The sequence below is a fragment of the Python bivittatus genome, unplaced genomic scaffold (genome assembly GCF_059951505.1).
Source record: "Python bivittatus isolate LINGU-HERP-01145 unplaced genomic scaffold, Pbiv_v1 ctg000020_np1212, whole genome shotgun sequence".
NCBI classification, from domain to species: Eukaryota; Metazoa; Chordata; class Lepidosauria; order Squamata; family Pythonidae; genus Python; species Python bivittatus.
The window spans coordinates 111,742,208-111,761,869 of record NW_028277030.1 but is presented as its reverse complement, the minus strand read 5'-3'; the positions used below and the strand labels follow the sequence as shown (position 1 = coordinate 111,761,869).

At 37.0% G+C, this 19,662-nt stretch overlaps 1 protein-coding gene across 1 annotated transcript in view; it reads left to right on the top strand.

The window, feature by feature from the left end:
* The window catches only part of KCTD3 (potassium channel tetramerization domain containing 3), a 45,689-nt gene extending 27,298 nt beyond the window's left edge, over positions 1 to 18,391 (top strand). The window contains exons 11-18 of the mRNA XM_007420057.4: positions 3,199 to 3,286; positions 3,470 to 3,586; positions 4,277 to 4,447; positions 5,063 to 5,218; positions 6,975 to 7,071; positions 15,171 to 15,355; positions 15,707 to 15,845; positions 16,223 to 18,391. Of these exons, the coding sequence (XP_007420119.2) occupies positions 3,199 to 3,286; positions 3,470 to 3,586; positions 4,277 to 4,447; positions 5,063 to 5,218; positions 6,975 to 7,071; positions 15,171 to 15,355; positions 15,707 to 15,845; positions 16,223 to 16,790 (1,521 nt within the window). The 3' untranslated portion in view covers positions 16,791 to 18,391. The remainder of the gene's footprint in view (positions 1 to 3,198; positions 3,287 to 3,469; positions 3,587 to 4,276; positions 4,448 to 5,062; positions 5,219 to 6,974; positions 7,072 to 15,170; positions 15,356 to 15,706; positions 15,846 to 16,222) is intronic.
* Positions 18,392 to 19,662: the final 1,271 nt, after the last annotated feature.

The window sequence follows — 19,662 nt, the reverse complement described above, 5'->3', positions numbered from 1 at the left end:
AGTTGGAGGCAGCTTGGGAACTCATGGCCACCATAACAACCAGGTTATCACTGGCCCAACCCACAGATTGGCCACACATTAACTCTCGTCTTTACTTCAGGGCAAATTAGTATTAACAGCTCTAACGTGGGAGTCCCACTAATAGACATTTATAAGGCAGCTACCAAAGCTAAACTATCTAAATTCATGAAGCACTATAAGGTAGACAAGTTTACCTCTGCAATTCAGTTTTTGGGCACATGATGCTACAAAAGCTGTTTTAAGTTCTGTTAACCATTTTGGGGAATGCTGCTGTAGTATATATCCTTTTCATGTTGGCTTCATCTTTTATGACCAACACAGTAGTTGGACTTAACATGAAGTGCCTTCCTAGCCACTGAAAGATGAAGCCAACAATTTCACCTATCAAAAAGGGAGAGATTCAGAGATGATTCAAGGGACCAAGAATCAAATTGTTAACTACTGTACTGTGTGTGCTAACTGTTATACATTATTCTTTGACTTCCCAAGTGTTCTTGCTGGTGGCAAGGTTGTTTATTGTTACAGTGAATTAGTTAATAAAAGAAAAGATGTACTACAGTCAGCTGAAGTCATGCATGCTACAGAAAGGAGGGGTTTCTTCCATGGGACAGGAAGAAGTCTTAAGCCCTGCATTCTAGCTAGAAGAGTTAACCCATTCCCATTGGTTCAATTTTTCAGTAGCTAGGAAGGTACTTCATGGTAAGTCAGGCTATCATTTTGTTTGTGTAAAATCCTGAGGAATTTAGAAATTCTGTCTAACTGAAAGTTTCTCAACTAATGATACAGTATACCATTTCTCAAAGGTAGCTATTTTATATTTCTGTTCTCAAATGCTATGCAATTTTTATACATTATGCATTCTGACAGTGGAAATAGAGATTCTTGGATTATATTCAAGACTGAGGGGCATTCATGCAAGCAGCAAACCTGATAACACAGCCAGATGGTTGTCTCTATAGCTCAGTGTAAAGAACTAAGGAAATCCAAGAGACTGCCATGTAACTCTCAAGAGATAAAAGTGACCTAAGGCATAGACTGTAGTTACCACATCACTGGTTGAGTAAATCCTGATTTTACACATAAGTGACTGTTGTGCCAATGAGTACTATGTGGAGAATTCAAGGAACCAAGTGATATAATTATGTTGTTATTTATTGTAATCTTATAAGTGTCTCCTGAATGTAGCTGAAATCCCTTTCAAAGTTCTCTGTAAAGTTTGCACAATTCCATCTAAGGATTTGGGCAGTAAGCTGGGGTAGCTTGTTCATTCTCAAGCAAAATTCTGACAGCGTAAAGAGCATAGCAAAAATGTGATATTCAAACAATGTTGAAGTTGTTAGAACATTTTCCAACTTTGTTTTGGGCATAGTTTGTCTGCATAACACATTAAATGCCAATAAATATAAGGGGTGTTTGTCCAATTTCAGGTGCTACAAAACTGGGTGTCTTTACAAGACAGAAAAGTAAAACAAGATGATCTTGATAGGTTAGAAAAGTGAGTGAAACTGAATGAGATTTCACAGAGAAAAGTTCAAAGTTCTTATTGTAAGAAACAAGTGAATTGCAGAGAGGTATAAATCAGTATAGCTGATATGGCTACAGTACATGTGAAAATGATCTTGGAATTTTAGTTGATCTCAAGTTGATTATGTGCCACCAATGTGAACGACTGCTAAAAAGGCAACTGCAACCTTACCCTGCCTCAGTAGATGTATTGTTTCCAAATCATAGGAAATAATAACTCCATTGTATCCTCTATATGCCAGATGTGGATGAACAGGGAAGCAGAAATTAAGCCAAGGAGAAATTGAGGAAGTGGTTATAATAAGGCTGGGTTGTTCAATAATCTTAAGTACTTGGAAAAGAAGCAAAATAATGAATTATCTTAAATTACAGGAAAGAAAGTACCACTTAAATATTAGGGAAATCTTTCTAAAATGTAAGAGCCATTTGACAGAGGAACCAATTAGTAGGGAGTTGTCCTCAGTAATTTAAATGGCCTCTTTCAACTCAGTAATTTTATGAATATCTTTACAAATCTACTTTTAAAAAGGTAGTATGCTAGTTAAGGTCTGAGACTAAGAGCTATCTTTTCCTTTGTCCTATCATTCTATCTTACTCTCTTTGTTAATTCTTTATACTTAAATTGTATTAATAGTCTGTTCTCTTCTCCCAAAGTCACTTGTTCATTGTTTTCAGTTGCGAGATTGCTGTCCTCCCCACTATTGGTCTCATTTGCCAGTGCCTGGAAAATGTCTACTGTTGGCTGGAAGGGGAGGTTGGCTACCATGGTTCCTCTTTCCTCTCAGTTTCTCTCTGGCTTTGTTGTCCCCTCCCAAATAATATAACTCCTGTCATCTCCTTCAGTGAGAATTGTTTTTGCAGTGCCTTCTTCTGCTGGCTTCCGCATTACTTTTGAAGGCCCTTTGGGAGCTCTTCTCTGACTGCCAGCACTGCTTCCTTTCTAGCTTTCTGGGACTTTTTCTTTTACGCTGAGTTGTTGTCCTTCTTCAGGCATCTCCCACTCCTGGCATCTCACTGGCTGCTTGCTAACCTTCTTCAGGTGTTCCAACTAACTTTTGAGGCTCTGCAGATGAGGGAGAAAAAAACTGCCTATCTTCTCCTCCCAGCTCATCTACCCAGAACTTTTAGGCTCTGGTCTGCCATTATCCAGCTTACTGTGACTCTGTAGTCCTGATTCTGTCTGGTCCTGGAGTTTCTGGGCTGCTCTTGTGCATCTGGTGCTGCTGTATTGGCACCTAAGGCTGCTGCACTTCCGTGTTCCATTCTGCTGTCTTGGAATTCCTTGGCCTTTCCTCACCTCTCTGCAGTCAGTATATGTGCACATGTATGTACACAACACACACATTCTCTCCCTTCCCAGCACCCATGTTTTGTGTAATGCTTTTACACAAGCTTATTATTGTGTTATTGGTTTTAATTCAGTGTCTTGAAAATCATTACAGTATGAGCTGTTGCAACACTATGATAAAGGGGTTCTTTCAGAAGTTCTTAAAAATTGTGAGAAAGTCATCTTGTAAATTTAATGTAATTTTAAATTGGTCCAGTTTCATCTTCATAAAACAAATGTTTTTAGATATGGATCATATGTAATGCTACTCGAACAAAAGAATATGAAACAAAATTGAAATCCGGTGTTTTTATTTTATTTGCTAGGTTCAAGATGTTGTTCCAATCACTAGCTATGATACTGCAGGATCATTCTTACTGCTGGGCTGCAACAATGGCTCCATATATTACATTGGTAAGCCCAAGAGTCTCTCCCTATTTTGAGAATTAACTTCACACTTCAGTGTTATGGGTTAATTAGTGGTTTTACTTTTATCTCTTGAAACTATTGTTTCAGGAACTTTAGTGTAACAATTTTAAAAATCTGAATTAGTTGTTTGGCATTCTAAAATAATTTCTGTATCTCTTTATTTTGCAGATATGCAAAAATTTCCATTACGAATGAAAGATAATGATCTTCTAGTGACAGAACTTTACCACGATCCCTCTAATGATGCCATAACTGCACTTAGCGTTTACCTTACACCCAAAACAAGTTTGTACCTTCTTAATAGAACTGATACCGAATTGAAACCATCCTGTTGTCAACTTTAAAAGGATTTTATTGAATGTTTGTTTCAACCCTGTTCTTTAGCAATTCATACACAAAATAGTTGTGACTCATTTTGAAATTAATAAGAAAATTATGGGCATAATGCATATTCATGTAGAGCTCTCATTTAGTTAATGGATTTTATGCATTTGGAAATGTTATACCATCCCTATGCTAGTATAGTCAAAGCGACAGCACTTAGAAGAGAGATTTATTACTATTGCTATATGACAAAATTGCATACTTCCCTTCAAGACAGTTTTTCCTAGAATGACTTACAGTATTTTAAAAAATCATATCTAAATCTCAAAATGTCATTTGCCAGTTTACATCTTTGTAATATTACTTCATAAGTAAATTGTGTTGATTTTATTATTTATAGTCTATCAGAATGATTTGTCTTCTACATAACTTGCACCTTCAACAAGTTTTTTAAAGATGCATAATATATGAGAAGAGTGCCACTTGTGAACAATAAGTGCAATAATTGCTGAAATAATCTTGTTATAATTAATTTTGGAAGAATATAAAAGTAATGGGCAAGCACTACCTCTTTCCTGGACAGAATTCCTGCACCAACTTGGGCAAATATAACGTACTAAAACCATCTCTATCTCTTATGCTTTTGTATAGGTGTCAGTGGCAATTGGATTGAGATAGCATATGGCACAAGTTCTGGAGCTGTACGTGTAATTGTGCAACACCCAGAAACGGTTGGTTCAGGACCACAACTCTTCCAGACTTTCACAGTTCACCGTAGCCCTGTTACGAAGATCATGTTATCAGAAAAACATTTGGTATCAGGTAATCTTGTCAGACTAAATGACTTAATAACTTTTTTCTACTAAGTATTTCTTTTTTGATATTTCTAAAGCTCAAAAAAAAAAAAGAAAGAAAGAAAGGAGCAAGATAGAAAGTGGATAAAGGCCAGCCCCCATTTATGTCTCCTAGTTATGTGGGATTTAAGGTGTGGAAACAGGACAGTACCCATCCAGTGAGATTTATGGCCATGAATGTGGCCGAAGTGAAAAAGAGGTTTTGTTTTGTTTTCACATCCCTAATCGTTGCTTCTGGCAGACAGGACCCATCATGAGGCAGCAAATCGAATCACCAGCTACTATCACTCTCTTTCTCTTTGTGGAGGACATAGCTGCTTCATCTGTAACTCTAGAGATCTCCTGACCTGATTTCTGTTTCACAATATCTCTTTTTCTTCCCCTGAAGGCTCAGACTGTTTTTTTTTTTTTTCCTGAGAGGACTGAAAGAGTTATCCCTGACCCTTGAAGCATTGCCCACCATGTTGTAAAGACTAGAAAAGGGGAGATTTAGTATCATTATTCAAAAGCATCATTAGGTTTAGGTGTGAGGTAAAATTAGAATGATAACCTCTGTGTCTTTTTATGGTCCTTTTCTTGCTAGTGTGTGCTGATAACAATCATGTCCGGACATGGACAGTGACACGTTTTAGAGGAATGATTTCAACACAGCCAGGATCCACTCCTTTGGCATCATTCAAAATTTTGTCCTTGGAGGAAACTGAGAGTCATGGCAGTTACTCTGCTGGAAATGATATAGGTAAATGAAGCATTTCAGGTAAAATGATGATATTAGAATTGTGTTTTTTGAGATTCTAAACCTATGGAGGTCTTCTGTCTGCAAATTGTACATCTAACTAGAGTGTGGGGTATGGACAAGCATATCAATCCTATTCTCTAAGGGTTACTGAACTCCTGTATCCCTACTGGTTCATGTTCAATATGCAAAGAAAGAGTAGGCATATAGGGATCTTAGACCTGAGTCTTTTGTGCATGCCTGTTTCCTTCAACTCAGTTACACTGAATTGGCAAACATCGATATACGGCTTCTGAAAAAGACCCTAGATTGCCCATGTTGGACAAATAATTAAATCAGTCTAGACCAGCATAAAGGGAGGAAGGGTACATTCATTACAAAGAAGCATAACAATATAAAAAAAATTAAATATACGTATAAAGGATATAAAAAGTGAAAATCTAAAACAAGAAGCTAGAAGTTATAAAAGATACATAAATTAAAAAAACTATATACACACACACACACACACACACATTATAAAAGATACAAACATGAGAATCTAAAATGGAGGGATGGGGGTGTTAGATGGGTGTAAGGGAGCATAAAAAGTTAGTATGTGGATGACAATATCAAGTTATAATCTGCCCTAATATATCAAACTAGCTGCACACTGAATCTTGTTTATAACGCTGAGTGCCGAGCAAGCCAGAAGTGATCATCTGATGAATTTTGAGCAGTGCTACCCAGAACCTGTATATTATAGCAGGGTTAGCATCCGAAAACAGTAGGGTGATATGACATTGTCCTATGTGCCCTGGATATTTTTGTAATGATAAGATGACACTAGTGCAAATGTCTCTGCAGTAGTCTCTGTAGTATAAGAACTGGAAAAGCACATGCTCTGCTGTTTCTGTGCGTCCAAAGTCACAAGGCATTGCCACTCCAAGTAGGGAGTCTTCCTATATCAGTCTTCAAGGACATTTGAGGGGAGGCATGATGTTGTGCCAGAATAAAGGCCCTTCTCTGTTTAGGGACTTCCAGTTTAGTTAGGTATGTCATGAGGGAGGCGGAGTACCTGTTGAATTCACTGGCAAGGAAGTTTGGTGCCCTTGCTAGGTCTGACTGGCATAATAATGGATACATAGTCATACTTCTGTCAAGTTAAAGTGCTCCATTTGTTGCTTTTTGTATTAAGCAGAGAGATCTCAAGTTCTGTTTTTGCAAAATCATTCAGGGTAATCTAGGATAAAAATTAAATTCAAATGATTAAAAACAGATAAAGGGAGATGGGAGTAACTACTAGTTTTGGAGTGTCTTTCTACCCTTTTTGTGGTAAGCAGATCTTTTTGAGTGTGTAGTTCAAAGGGAATAAAACTGTCACCCAAACCTTGACAAGCCAAGTGACAAAGGGAGCAAGATTTTTGGGACAGGCTTCCCCCCTCCCCATGCACAAAATAATTGAGCATAATAATAATAGTCTGCCCTGAACCTTTCCCAGTAAATGCACTTGTAGGTATGCTTGCCAATTTCAGTTTCCTTGCACCGTTCGGAAAACTCAGGCTAGTGAGACAGTAAAGGCAGGTGAAATATGGTTGTTATAGAGGTCATGCTAATGCTGGAATGGATGCATTCTTAAATGTTTTGGGTAGTTGTCTGAGAACTTTTGCAGGGATTATTATAAACCTATGCACAGAACTCTATGGTTCTTTATTTAGTATTTCACTTACTATTGTATATAGTCAAACGTCAACACTTTTTCTTTGGTCTCCACTTATAGGTCCATTTGGTGAGCGTGATGATCAACAGGTATTTATCCAAAAAGTTGTTCCCATCACCAACAAACTCTTTGTGAGACTCTCTTCTACTGGAAAAAGGTAAGCTATGAAATTACAGTGCAAGTAATTAATTCAGGAAAGTTTGAGGCAGTTTTTCCCCCAATAATCTGTAATTCTTTTTATTCTCTAAAAGCATTCTCTGAAAGGAGAGTGTTATCTGTGGTCATAACTTTTCAAACACAAGACACAGATTTTCAAGCCATCCACTTGATTGGCTGGCTCTGGATCATATGCTTGATTTTTTATTTATAGAAGATGTATGATTTAAAAAGGTGGTTTTCACACGTTCTGAATATCATTCATAATTACTTTTCTATCTTATGGCTAGGCATCCCAGTCTGGTGCCTATGGGCGCTAGTATGCCATTGGAATTCTTCCTTGGCAGTTGTAAGGCTCCCTGCTCCAGCTGATTTCCCTTGTTTTGTGATTACTCATTACTCCTTCATAATGATTTTCTGAATTGGCAAACACTTCCTTTCTTATGCAGCCATTGTGTTCATAATATGCCTTCAGAATTCTAAATGTGCTAACTATTCAAAACATTGGGAACTCTAGAATATAATGTAATTTAGATCCGTGTGTCACCTGCAGAAGCACAGATTAAAAAGGCAAAACAAAAGCTATGCAAATTTTATAAAACATACATCCCCCTTCTTGGGCATTTGCAGGATATTTTCCCGGAAATAACAAAGCTGCAGTATAGGATGTGATTGTAAGTCCTGTGTAGAACATGACAGACTACAACACACCTATAAATTATTTTTGTAGTTTGTTGCTTAGAAATAAAGAAATAAAGTTCAGCAGTTTTAGAAATGTATTGAATATTTTAGGCAACATTCTTTTTGTGCATTTGACAACTTTACATGACTTGTCAGGAAAAGGGGCCTGTGTTCTAAAATATAAAGCTGCATTATTTGGGTCAAACAGCATTGTTTATAGGGACTGGCAGTAGCTCTTTAGGGTTTCAGACTGAAATTTTTCCCAGGTAAAGAAAAGGCCAAGGACTAAACCTGGAAGTTTCTACATGCATAGTAGTGGCTCTATCACTGAACCTAATTTTTTCATTTCATCTTGGAAACATTGGTGAGAATTTTGTAAATAATAGGAGATGGAGAGAAATGGATTTACTTGCCAGGATCTGAAGCTTACTTTATCAGCAACTTTTCCATCATCTGACAGACTGATGTGTGTGTCCCATATGCTAAGGACATTGCATGTTTTTGAATGTCATGCAGGCAAGGGTATATCCCCAGAATGGGTGACGTATGCCAAAAAGAAGAGGGCTTATTTAAACAGCAGAGTGATACAAACTTACACACAATATAAATATTTTTAAATGTTAAACATGCAGAAACCTATATACATACATATGCTTGCACACATTGAAACATAAGCATGGAGTGAAGGAATAGAGCAGCAACTGAAGTGGTATAACATGGAGCCAGGAAGGAGTGGAGGGAAGTTAAAGGAGAGGATTGGGAAAATGCCAGAAAATGAAAAGAAGTGGGTGAGAATATCAAGAGGGAGGTAATCCCTCCACCCACTATATTTCTATCAACATATATTCTCTCTCTCTCTCTCTCTTTCTGTGTGTATAGTAACAATTGCTCCTCAGAAGGAAAGATTAAAAATGGAGAAAAAATTCTCCTTTTCCAGAATATATCACTACTGCTAATTTTAATTTATTGGCTAAAAATATTGGGAAGCAGCAGCTGGCCTTTCTTTCAAAATGGTTATTGCACACAGACTTTTAGAAAATGTAGACGCTAGTTGTTCTTGACTTTAAGTAAAAAGTTGGAATCTGGGAAAATATGGCTCATTTAAGAAGGCAGCTGGACTCATTAGCCCTTGCCATTTTTGTGGGCCTCCATGATATTTAATTTTATTTTCCAAGCCAAGTTAATTGGCAATATTAAAGGAGCTGGTTTCAATGCATGGCAGTGCAAACACTAATAATCCAGATGTAGATGCCTCGTAAGTATCAAACAAGACTCCTAAAAATCAGAAACCATAAGCTGACTCTTCTGTAAAGCTATTTCTTTCCAACTACTTATCAATTGACCAAGGCTCATAAAAATACTGACAATTATGCCTGGCTCCATAGATGTTGGTTTCCCCACTTTTGATTAGATATTATTGATATAACTTATTATTTACATCGAGCATCTAATTTCAGTAAAACCACCATAGCCTGTAATCTAGGGAAAGTCTTGCCCAAGCTCTACTTTTAAAGCTAAACTAGGTATTCTAGGGTGCAAATAAACTTGATTTTTAATCTGAATATGTATTAGACTGCAGAGATTAGCAAAAGGTATCTATAAAAGTTAGCAAGAGTTTATTGTTTTGGATTATAACTGCTGAGCAAGCAACTTCCTTAACACATTGGAAAAGACTTAAGATTTAATAATTAACATCTTATTGTTAGAATCTAATAGAAAATCAGTATGCTTCTCTATATCTAAAATGTATCTGTGGCAAGCTAAATCAAGTTCATGTTCCTTATGTTTCTCTGCGTGTATCAGTGATTCATATATATGTACTAGCCCAGTAATTCATGTAATCTTCATTTTCTTTCCACAATTAATTACTTGGCATTGAAAAAGGTGGGGTGAAATAGAAGGTATTTCGCTTATTTTGAACATAGGATTAGTGCTTTTACATAACCTCAACAAGTAAATAACTTCCTCTAAAATGAATATATTCTGATACATGATATTTCAAAGAACAAAACAATATTTTAAAATCTGAATACAAGGATATAAAAGGACAAAACTTAAATTTGGATCTTGGTTTATGTCAAAATAATAAAAACTGTTTTACAACCATAGTTTACCTATATGCAGGATCACTTTAGACTTTCACATTGTAATAGGCCTTGAATTATATCCTTTGTTTTAGAATGTCTTCTGTTCCTCTCATATGCTAATGTCTATTGCTACCTTTCATTAAAAATATAATGTGTTGCCTGACCATTTAAAAGTAAACAAAATCCAGAGATGCAGCAGTAGCAGCCAAAATTATTTTGAAAGCCCTGGGTACTGTTTAAAGAAAATAGCATGGCTAGTATAACCATGATAGCCAGTTTGGTGTAGTGGTTAAGGCATCCTCCGCTCCCCCTCCCCTGCTCCAGGCTAGAAACCTAGGAGGTCCAAAGTGAGATGGGTGACCTTGGGCCAGTCACTCTCTCTCAGACCTGGGAAGAAGGCAATGGCAGAAAACTTTCAAAATATTTCCAAGAAAACTGCAGAGACCTGTCCAGGTAGTCAGCAAGAGTCAACACTGACTTGAAGGCACACACACACACAAAAAGTATAACCATGAGTACTAGCATTTCTCAAGTGCATAGCATCCAGCCTATCAGTTGTTATTGCTTAATCTTATAATGAATAAAACTCCTTAATAGAAGCAATCTACTTTGTATCAAAGCTCATTTCATACAATCATAAGCAAACATTAGAGAAATTAATCAGGAGTACATTTTCCAAACACCTAGATTATCCCTTTGACAGTTTGTGGGTTTTAAGGCAAGTAATAGTAGATAGCTGTAATATGGCTAGAAGCTACACTATCATTCCAATAAGTGTTATAAATCACCATGATTTAATGTTCTGTACATGGTTAGGAAGAAAGTGGGATATAGTTATTAAAATTAGTGTTATATTAGAGTAAATTCGAATGTAGTAATTCAAAGTCTGTTAAACTTTGACCTCCTTTTCTCATTTTCTTTGATTACTATGGGAATAGTCTAATCAACACATGCCTTCTATGTTAATTAAGCCTGCATTCCTATATACCCATTTTATCCTGGAAATAATTGTATTGGTTATTTGTTCCCATGGTAGCAATTTGCAGTATGTGCAATCAATTGTTACACATCTTTTTTTTTTTTTTTTTACACATTTTGTCTTGAACTGCTGTGGATCCATCCATTTTGAAATAAAAAGAGATGACTCTTAATTATTAAGCAGCAGTAGTAATAGACCTCTTCATGCACGTGTAAATGGAAAGTTAGACTTGATGAGAAGCATTGTTTTATTTTTCCTGCCATTTTTGAGAGGTGAAACTCCTCAATCACAGAATTTGATTTCAGCTTTTAAAAAATCCCTTTGGCAGTAACCATACAATCAGGCAACAAGCATGTGAAAGCAATCTAGTAAAAGCAAGAAGAAGCCTGTCTTCCCAAGGTAAATCCAATTTCTCTGTTCCCTGTCACCAAAGACTGCCAATAATTGCAATATTCTGCAACTAAGGAAGTTAGTTGAAGCATGCTGGCCAATCCCACGAAACTGAACCAGGTAGAAGGCCCAGCCAACAAATACTTGTTAGAGAAACAATGGATCTCAAGACCATGCAAGTTGCAGTTCCTTGCAGTAAACCCCAAGGAACGGTCAGGTTCTTTGTAGTGTAGGCCAAGCTAAGTTCTGCTGTCTCCAAAACTAATAATATTTTTTTTTAAATTCTGTGCCCTGGTCTTGTAGGAAGCAAGAAGCTGACCAAGTGACCAACACATTTGTAACATTTTAATGCAAAGCTTTAAGGGCCTATAAAACAAATGTGTGATCCCCTTTTCTTTGGATAAGAAGTGTTGGTGACCAAATTAAAAAAAAAAAAAGAGGCATATTAATCTGAAACTTGGGAAATACCAAGTTTTCTTTAGAGCAGAACAAGGGATCTATTAAAATTTTTGTCTATCTGGTGAAAACTTCTCTATCAGACAAAATCCTATTACCATAGTATTCTAGCCAATGAGATGTTGCAAGAAGAGCAGTCTGCCATGTGAGTGCCTCACAGAGGCTGAAAAGAATAGGCTAAAACAGAACCCACACCGAGCCTGGAAGGTTAACATAAGATCCAATATGAGATCCAATATTGCAGAGGTAAACAATAAATACCCCTTTGAAGAAATTAATGAGATATTAACAGGAAAGTGCCCTTATTTCACTATCTAACAGTGTTTTTGCTTGTTTTAAGGGCTTGTTGGCCCTCCTGAGTATGCTCAGCACTTCTTTTCACTGCCTATTCTAGTGGAAGCATGGAAAGTCTCAGGAGGGCCATGACGTAGTTCCATCAAACCTCCAAGTGGTTGTGTTTGCTTCACATCAAAGGGACTGCATACACTCAGTACAATGCCCACTTAAGAGTTCTGGCCAAATTATTATCTGCCAGGACAGTGCATCATAATTAAGCCATCCCTAAACATTGATCATGACTCACCAAACCTGCTAGGATGGTTGGACTGCTTAACACTGTCCCAGTACTTAGAAATAATTTGTTGGCATCCATCAGTTTTTTACTGAAAAACTAGAAGTTGGTGATCACTTAACTACAAAGTAACCTGTAGTTACTGAGTAGTTTCTGAGCACTTGTGGAAATTCCAGCCAAAAGCATGTGCCTCACATGTGAGGCTATCATTTTAGAAAAAATAAAAACCCTTCTAGTAAATTTGGATGAAAATATTTTGATTGGGGGAGGGGGACCCACTGAGGCTTTATAAAAAGAAAATGATCCTACATATGCAAGTGTTCTCTTGACTGAGAGTTTTCCTACTAACTTGCAAATTTAAAACTGATACTTATGCTAAATACTTGATTTAATAAAAAATATTCCAGAGTGGTGGTGGGGAAAAACACACTGAAGTAGAGCTAAGCCTGGGACTGAGGGGATGCCACAAGCATATTTCACATTTTGGGGAAGATGTCATCTCAGGTTACCTGCTTATACCTACCTGTCAAATATGAGAAATGAACATTTAAGTAAATATTAGATTGGGGACAGTACAGAAGGGAAGCTCATGCTGAAGCTGCTTCAGGTCAGTTCCTTCTTATTTGTATATAGCTCAGACAGATTTATTAAGCAATATCTTATAAGCCTTGATGTGGAAATACAGTGCATTCTGAAAATATTCAGACCTCCTTCACTTTTTTCAATTTTGTTATGTTGCAGCCTGATACTACAATTGTTCAAATTCATTTTTTTTCTCATTAATCTACACTCAGTACCCCATAATGACAAAGTGAAAACAGAATTTTAGAAATGTCTGTAAATTTATTTTTAAAAAAACTGAAATATCACATGTACTTAAGTATTTAGACCCTTTACTCAGTACTTTGTTGAAGCACCTTTGGCAGCAATTACAGCCTCAAGTCTTTTTCACTATGATGCAACAAGCTTTGCACACCTGGATTGGGGGATTTTCTGCCATTCTTCTTTGCAAATCCTCCCAAGCTCAATCAGGTTGGATGGGGACTGCCGGTAGACAGCCATTTCCAGGTCTCTCCAGAGATGTTCAATAGGTTCAAGTCAGGACTCTGGCTGGGCCACTCTAGGACATTCACAGAGTTGTCCCTAAGCCATTCCTGTGTTATCTTGGTCTTGGCTGTGTGCTTAGGATTGTTGTCAAGTTGGAAGGTGAACCTTCAGCCTAGTCTGAGGTCCTGAGCGCTGTGGAACAGGTTTTCATTGAGGATATCTCTGTCCTTTGCTCCATTCAGCTTTCCCTCAACCCTGACCAGTCTCCCAGTCCCTGCTGCTGAAAAACACCCCCACAGCATGATGCTGCCACCACCATGCTTCACTGGTGGGATGGTATTGGGCAGGTGATGAGTAGTGCCTGGTTTCCTCCAGACATAACATTTAGAATTGAGGCCAAACAGTTCAATCTTGGTTTCATCAGCTAGCGAATCTTGTTCCTTACAGTCTGAGAGTCCTTGAGGTGCTTTTCTGCAAACTCCAAGTGGGCTTTCATGTGTTTTGCACTGAGGAGAGGCTTCCGTCTAGCCACTCTGCCATAAAGCCCAGATTGGTGGAGGGCTGCAGTGATGGTTGTCCTTCTGGAACTTTGCCCCATCTCCACACAGGATCTCTGGAGCTCAGTCAGAGTGACCATTGGATTCTTGGTCACCTCTCTTACTAAGGCTCTTCTCCCGCAATTGCTCAGTTTGGCCGGGCGACCAGCTCTTGGAAGAGTCCTGGTTGTGCCAAACTTCTTCCATTTGAGAATTATGGAGGCCACTGTGCTCTTGGGAAGCTTCAGTGCAGCAGAAAAATTTTTGTAGCCTTCCCCAGATCTGTGCCTTGCAATAATCCTGTCTCTGAGCTCTGCAGGTAGTTCCTTTGACCTCATGGCTTTTGCTCTGATACAGTATGCATTGTCAGCTGTGAGGCCTTCTATAGAGAGGTGTGTGCCTTTCCAAATCATGTCCAATCAATTTAATTTACCACAGGTGGATGCCAATCAAGGTATAGAAACAGCTCAGCAACAGTCAAGAGAAATGGGAGGCACGTGAGCTAAATTTCAAGCGTTGTTGCAAAGGGTCTGAATACTTATGCCAATGTGATATTTCAGTTTTTCCTTTTTCATACATTTGCAAACATTTCTAAAATTTTGTTTTCACTTTGTCATTATGGGGTACTGAGTGCAGATTAATGAGAAAAAAAATGAATTTGAACAATTGTAGTATCAGCCTGCAACATAACAAAATTGAAAAAAGTGAAGGGGGTCTGAATACTTTTGGAATGCACTGTATGTAAGTTAATTATGTGAATTGCTGTGCCATGCTAAACTATCAATAATCTTTTGATTTTTGCTTGTTTTAACCTGTAGTGGAATTGCTCTTTAGTTAAAGGAAAGACATTTTTTGCCTCAAAGAATGATGTAAAGACAAATAGTGTGAGTTTAGGACCCCAAGAGAGTAATTTCAAGGGCAGTTTGATGATATACTTCAAAAACTCTTAAGTATGTCCAGTAAACTATTAAGCTCATGGCTTAATAAAAACAGAGATATACAAAAGAGTTTTTGAATATAGAATAGTCATTTGGGAACTTTTCCCTTTCATAGTTGATGCAGGGGTGGTTCGGGGTTCTTTGCTTGCATAGCAATTTGCAATTTTGAATAACAGAAAAAAGTCTTATACAGTAAGTAGAATTTCTGGCAGATTTTCTTGCATTTTGAGATCCTAAACCACAAATAATTTTGGCCTTATTTTCAAGCGAATAACTACATCTAATTACAATTTATGGGTATAATACTAATTTGAAGGTGAGTATCTGTTTATTTGAGAGAATATATATGGTACAGCAGGTTGTTTTAGCCAGTCGGTGGTTGACATGCTACAGTGCTTTTTTCTTTTTTTGACAGGATATGTGAAATCCAGGCAGTAGACTGTACTACAATTTCATCCTTTACTGTGCGGGAATGTGAGGGATCCAGCAGAATGGGCTCAAGGCCACGGCGTTATCTCTTCACAGGGCATGTTAATGGCAGTATTCAGATGTGGGACCTAACTACGGCAATGGATATGGTTAATAAAAGTGAAGAAAAAGGTAGTTGTCTCGATTATAATCCAGTTATCAATAGAACTTGAACTGACCTCACTTTTCCATCACTTAATTTTTATTCCTTTTTTGGAGCAGGGGATGGTGTCTTTCTCCCATATTTTCATCATTTTGTTTTGACCTATTGTACAATATTCTTAAACTGTAAATACATAAATTTAAGATTAATAAAGGGGAATATCATATTCCAAAGTGTTTTTAGATGGTTAGATAGTTTATTATGCTACCAGGATGGTATACTATTCTAAATAGACTCATTAGTGCATGTCAGGTACAGATGCTAAGCAAATTTGTTAGAGTTTCCTAATGTATATATGGATCTTTATTTCTGTCTCAAAGATGTGGGTGGTCCTACTGAAGAAGAATTGCTTAAGCTTCTGGATCAGTGTGATCTAAGCACATCTCGCTGTGCAACTCCCAATATCAGTCCAGCTACTTCAGTAGTCCAACAAAGCCGACTGCGGGAATCAGGCTCTAGGTAAGCTTTTAAAATTATGTTTGCATATGTGTGGATGGCAAGTTTTAAGCTAGATGTTCCTTTGTGTAAGACTGCATTTTTATCATGCTGTGTACTTCAAAGTTAATACTCTGATATTTTGCAAACTGTGCAGAATAGGTATCATATAAAAAGTTGTATTTCATTTTTCCATTAAAGATTAGTTGTTTCCAGTGTCTGTCTGTGTTAGTTATGTAATGTGCTTATCTATCTAGTAGTGATATCTCAAGCAATAACTAGTCATTTATGATTTTTGCAGAAAAATAAAAAATAATCCAAATTTCTAGCTAGTAAACTTTGTTCAGTTTGACTGCACAGTTTGTTAATCTAATTACTTAAAAAATTTCAAATGTTTTCAGCCTCCAGTTACAGCACCGGGAAACAATCCATGAAACCGCTACATATGGCTCCATACGGCCATATAGGGAGAGCCCCTTACTAGCCAGAGCCCGGCGGACAGAGAGTTTTCACAGCTACAGAGAAATTCAGCCTTTTAATTTAAGTAAAACTATGGTAGACAAAGCTGTTCCTCCGAATGGCAACTGGAGCCCTGTACAGACAGAAGGGAAAAGAATTGGGGAAAACATAACTGACAAAAAAGCTTCAGCCTTAGCACTTGAGATAAGAATGGCTAGAGTGCCAGATGGAGGAACTGAACTTCAGAAAGTGTCTGAAAGCATATCAGAATTGAAAAAAAGAGGAAATGATGAAGAAAATGAAAGCAAAGCAGACAGCAAAAGGAAGAGTGGATTTGAAGGAAGTGGTTTCCTTGGAAGAAAGAAAGGACCACATCTTGTGGTCTCTTCACCAAATATTGTGGAAGGAAGTTCTGAAGTACTTGGTACAGCTTCCCCATCTCCTACAAAGACAACAGTTTCTCCACGGCATAAGAAAAGTGACTCATCTTGCCAGGATTATACCTTGTGAAAATACAGAAGGACATCTATATCCCAGATATATATAGAAAGTTTATCACTAAACTGGATGAAATGTTTACATTTATGCATCTAAATTTGTATCTTTCTAATTGAAAATGTGTTTGAAGTAGAATCAGGCAGGATAAGAAAACACATTCTAGACAGATCAGCCTTCCAATCCTGGTGTTTATCGAGATGAGTTGGACCTGAACTTCCATAATCCAATTGAGTAGGCTGGCTGGGGAATTATGGGAGTTGAATCTAATTTCTCTGGAGGGACACCAGATGGAGAAAGCTGCTAAAGAACTTGGCTTCACAGCACAATCAATGGAAGCATTTTTGAACTACTCAAAATTGGTGTTAACTTTGTATAATTGTGTATGTGAGGTCTAGTTCTGGTACAGACGTTTCAAGCTTTGTTTAATTTCAAGCTTTGTTTAATACAGGCTGGCATGCACTACCATTTTTGTTGTAGAGTAACTGTTTCCTACTCTTGGCTACACACATGCTAAGTATTTAAAGTTTATGGTCCATCTGTAGATCAATTCATGCTTTCAGCGTGGTTCCAAATTGGGAATAATAATGGAAAGTGTTAGGGTGCTTTATTTTATGTTTGCCTTTTCTGTTGTGCCACCACAGTTTTTATTAATATTAATAAACTTTGTACACCATCTCATGCTTCAATGTGTTAACTTAACCAAATTGCACTTCTAAATGTGTTGTTACTTATAGATATTATAAAACATTATTTGGCAGATATTTGTCTAATATTAAAGTATAAAGAATGTAGTCATTCTGTACATTCCTTTTAATTATAATAGCAGCAATGGATTAATTCTAGAAAGTCATTAGCAGTTGCTCTATAAGCTCATACAGAAAGATATAGAGTGGTTTCTTGCATTTTATGAAGCTCCAAGCATCAGATGTTTGCAGGTGGAGCCTGCTGTTATGAAGCATTGCACAAATTACCTCTACAAAATTTCTGTGTAGTCTGGTCTAGCAAGCAATTAGCAAGAGAGAAAAAAAACCCAAGCATCCTGCTGTCTTCCACAGGAAAGGACAACCTGAGTCATTTTCTTCACAATAAATAGTAATCTTTAGAGTAATTAACTACAAAATTTATTTCAAAATATCTGTATTTATAGAGAAATTTATAGAGAACTTAGTACATTTCAATTATTATAGCATTGTATAGAATTAATCCATCTGTTTAGGTCTGCACAGTTGAAAAAAGCTAGAACTTGTAGATATAAATAAGTTCTCCAGTATTTCTAACAGCAATACCTGTGCATGAAAAAGTGTCTTTTATTCCTTTGGCAAAGACACAAGCAGTCTTGGAGCACTTGAGATTTGTGCATGCTTTTCCTTTGCCCCTCAGCTCAGTCACATTACATTATCTTACAGATCTCTGGTTTCCTAGAGAGCCTTAATGGTTCAGCCTTGAATGTCCTCAGTCGCATGTGCTAAGGTCGGAAGAAAACCAGGATTCTACTGAGCCTTGCACTAAGACACCATAGGCCTCTTTGGAGATATTTTCTTGCATACTTTCAGCAATCATAAGCATATTATTTTATAGTAGATAATTGTTCTCCTTCCTGCAGAGAAATGATGGCCTAAGGCCAGTTTTATACTCAAACCTTTGATACACTCTGTTGAATACTTAGCGATAGATTTTGTATGAATGCAACACCACCAACGCAGAATAAAATATACAAAAGAATAAGCCTGCCCTGCTACAAGGTATGAATGTGATAATAGATACATTGCAAATGTTGTTCAATTACATTTGAGCCCCCTCCCCCCATACCAAAATGTATTAGCATGGTAACTTTTAGAGTGCTTGTTTTTTGTCATCTTCCATAGAAGTGCAGTGTGTGCATATTAGTGAGAGTTGTAGCTCCTTCTCCCTCCAAATGGTTTCAAAATGAAGAATAAAACCCCATCAATTTAATGTGAATTATAAAATGAATAATAAGGATTTTAACATTTCCAGACATTTTTAATTCTACTCTGTATGACTGCTGTGGTTTTTCTTAAAATGAACATTTGTCCTTTGAATGTTATATGTTCTGGCGTACTGTTTACCTTCTTGCTTGATTACATTTGGCTCATATCAAAACAGGTTTCATAAATAATTTTGGAAATAGTTAAATAGTTGTTTGTTTGACAGCTGAAAGGGACATCAGGATTGATACACCTTGTTTAGTCAAAGGTAAGTGGCTTTATGCCCCAGATGGTTTATGTTTGTATTTTCCTGAAGGTGCAAGTTATTTTCTTATGCAACAGAAAAAAAGTAAGGCTACATTGTTTACTTATAATTCTCTGCGCACTAATCTTTATTTATAGCCATGTGCTAACAGCATTCAACTATCTATTGTAAGAACAAATAATACTGTAGATCAAGATAAAAGAGAAACGGTGAAACAAATAAATTAAAATCAAGTTTTAATTTGAGGCAATATCCTGCAGCTTGACAATATATTACATTTCTGATTGTAAAGAATCAGTTTTGATGTGAGCTATTTAAAACAAAAATTAATAATGCACAAAGCTGAAATTCTGTATTAACAGCCTAATAGATATGTCTTATGCTCCACAAGTTTGTAACTTAGAATAGAAGGATCTAGTTACAGTCTGAGTACTTGTAGAAACCTTATTCCTCACAACTCTGGTTTTTATAGTTTGGGGTGCTGTTAATTTGAATTTGTCACTCTCTTTTTCAGCTAGGATACCAAAGCTTTAGAGTGGCTTTGTCTTCAGAAGCACATATTTGCCACCACAGTGAAGTCTGCTTCTGAACCTCCCAGGCTTGAAATGTTAATATCTTTGCCATAGAAGCAGAACTACATATGTGCCATGGCCATAGTAGTCAATGTGGGACT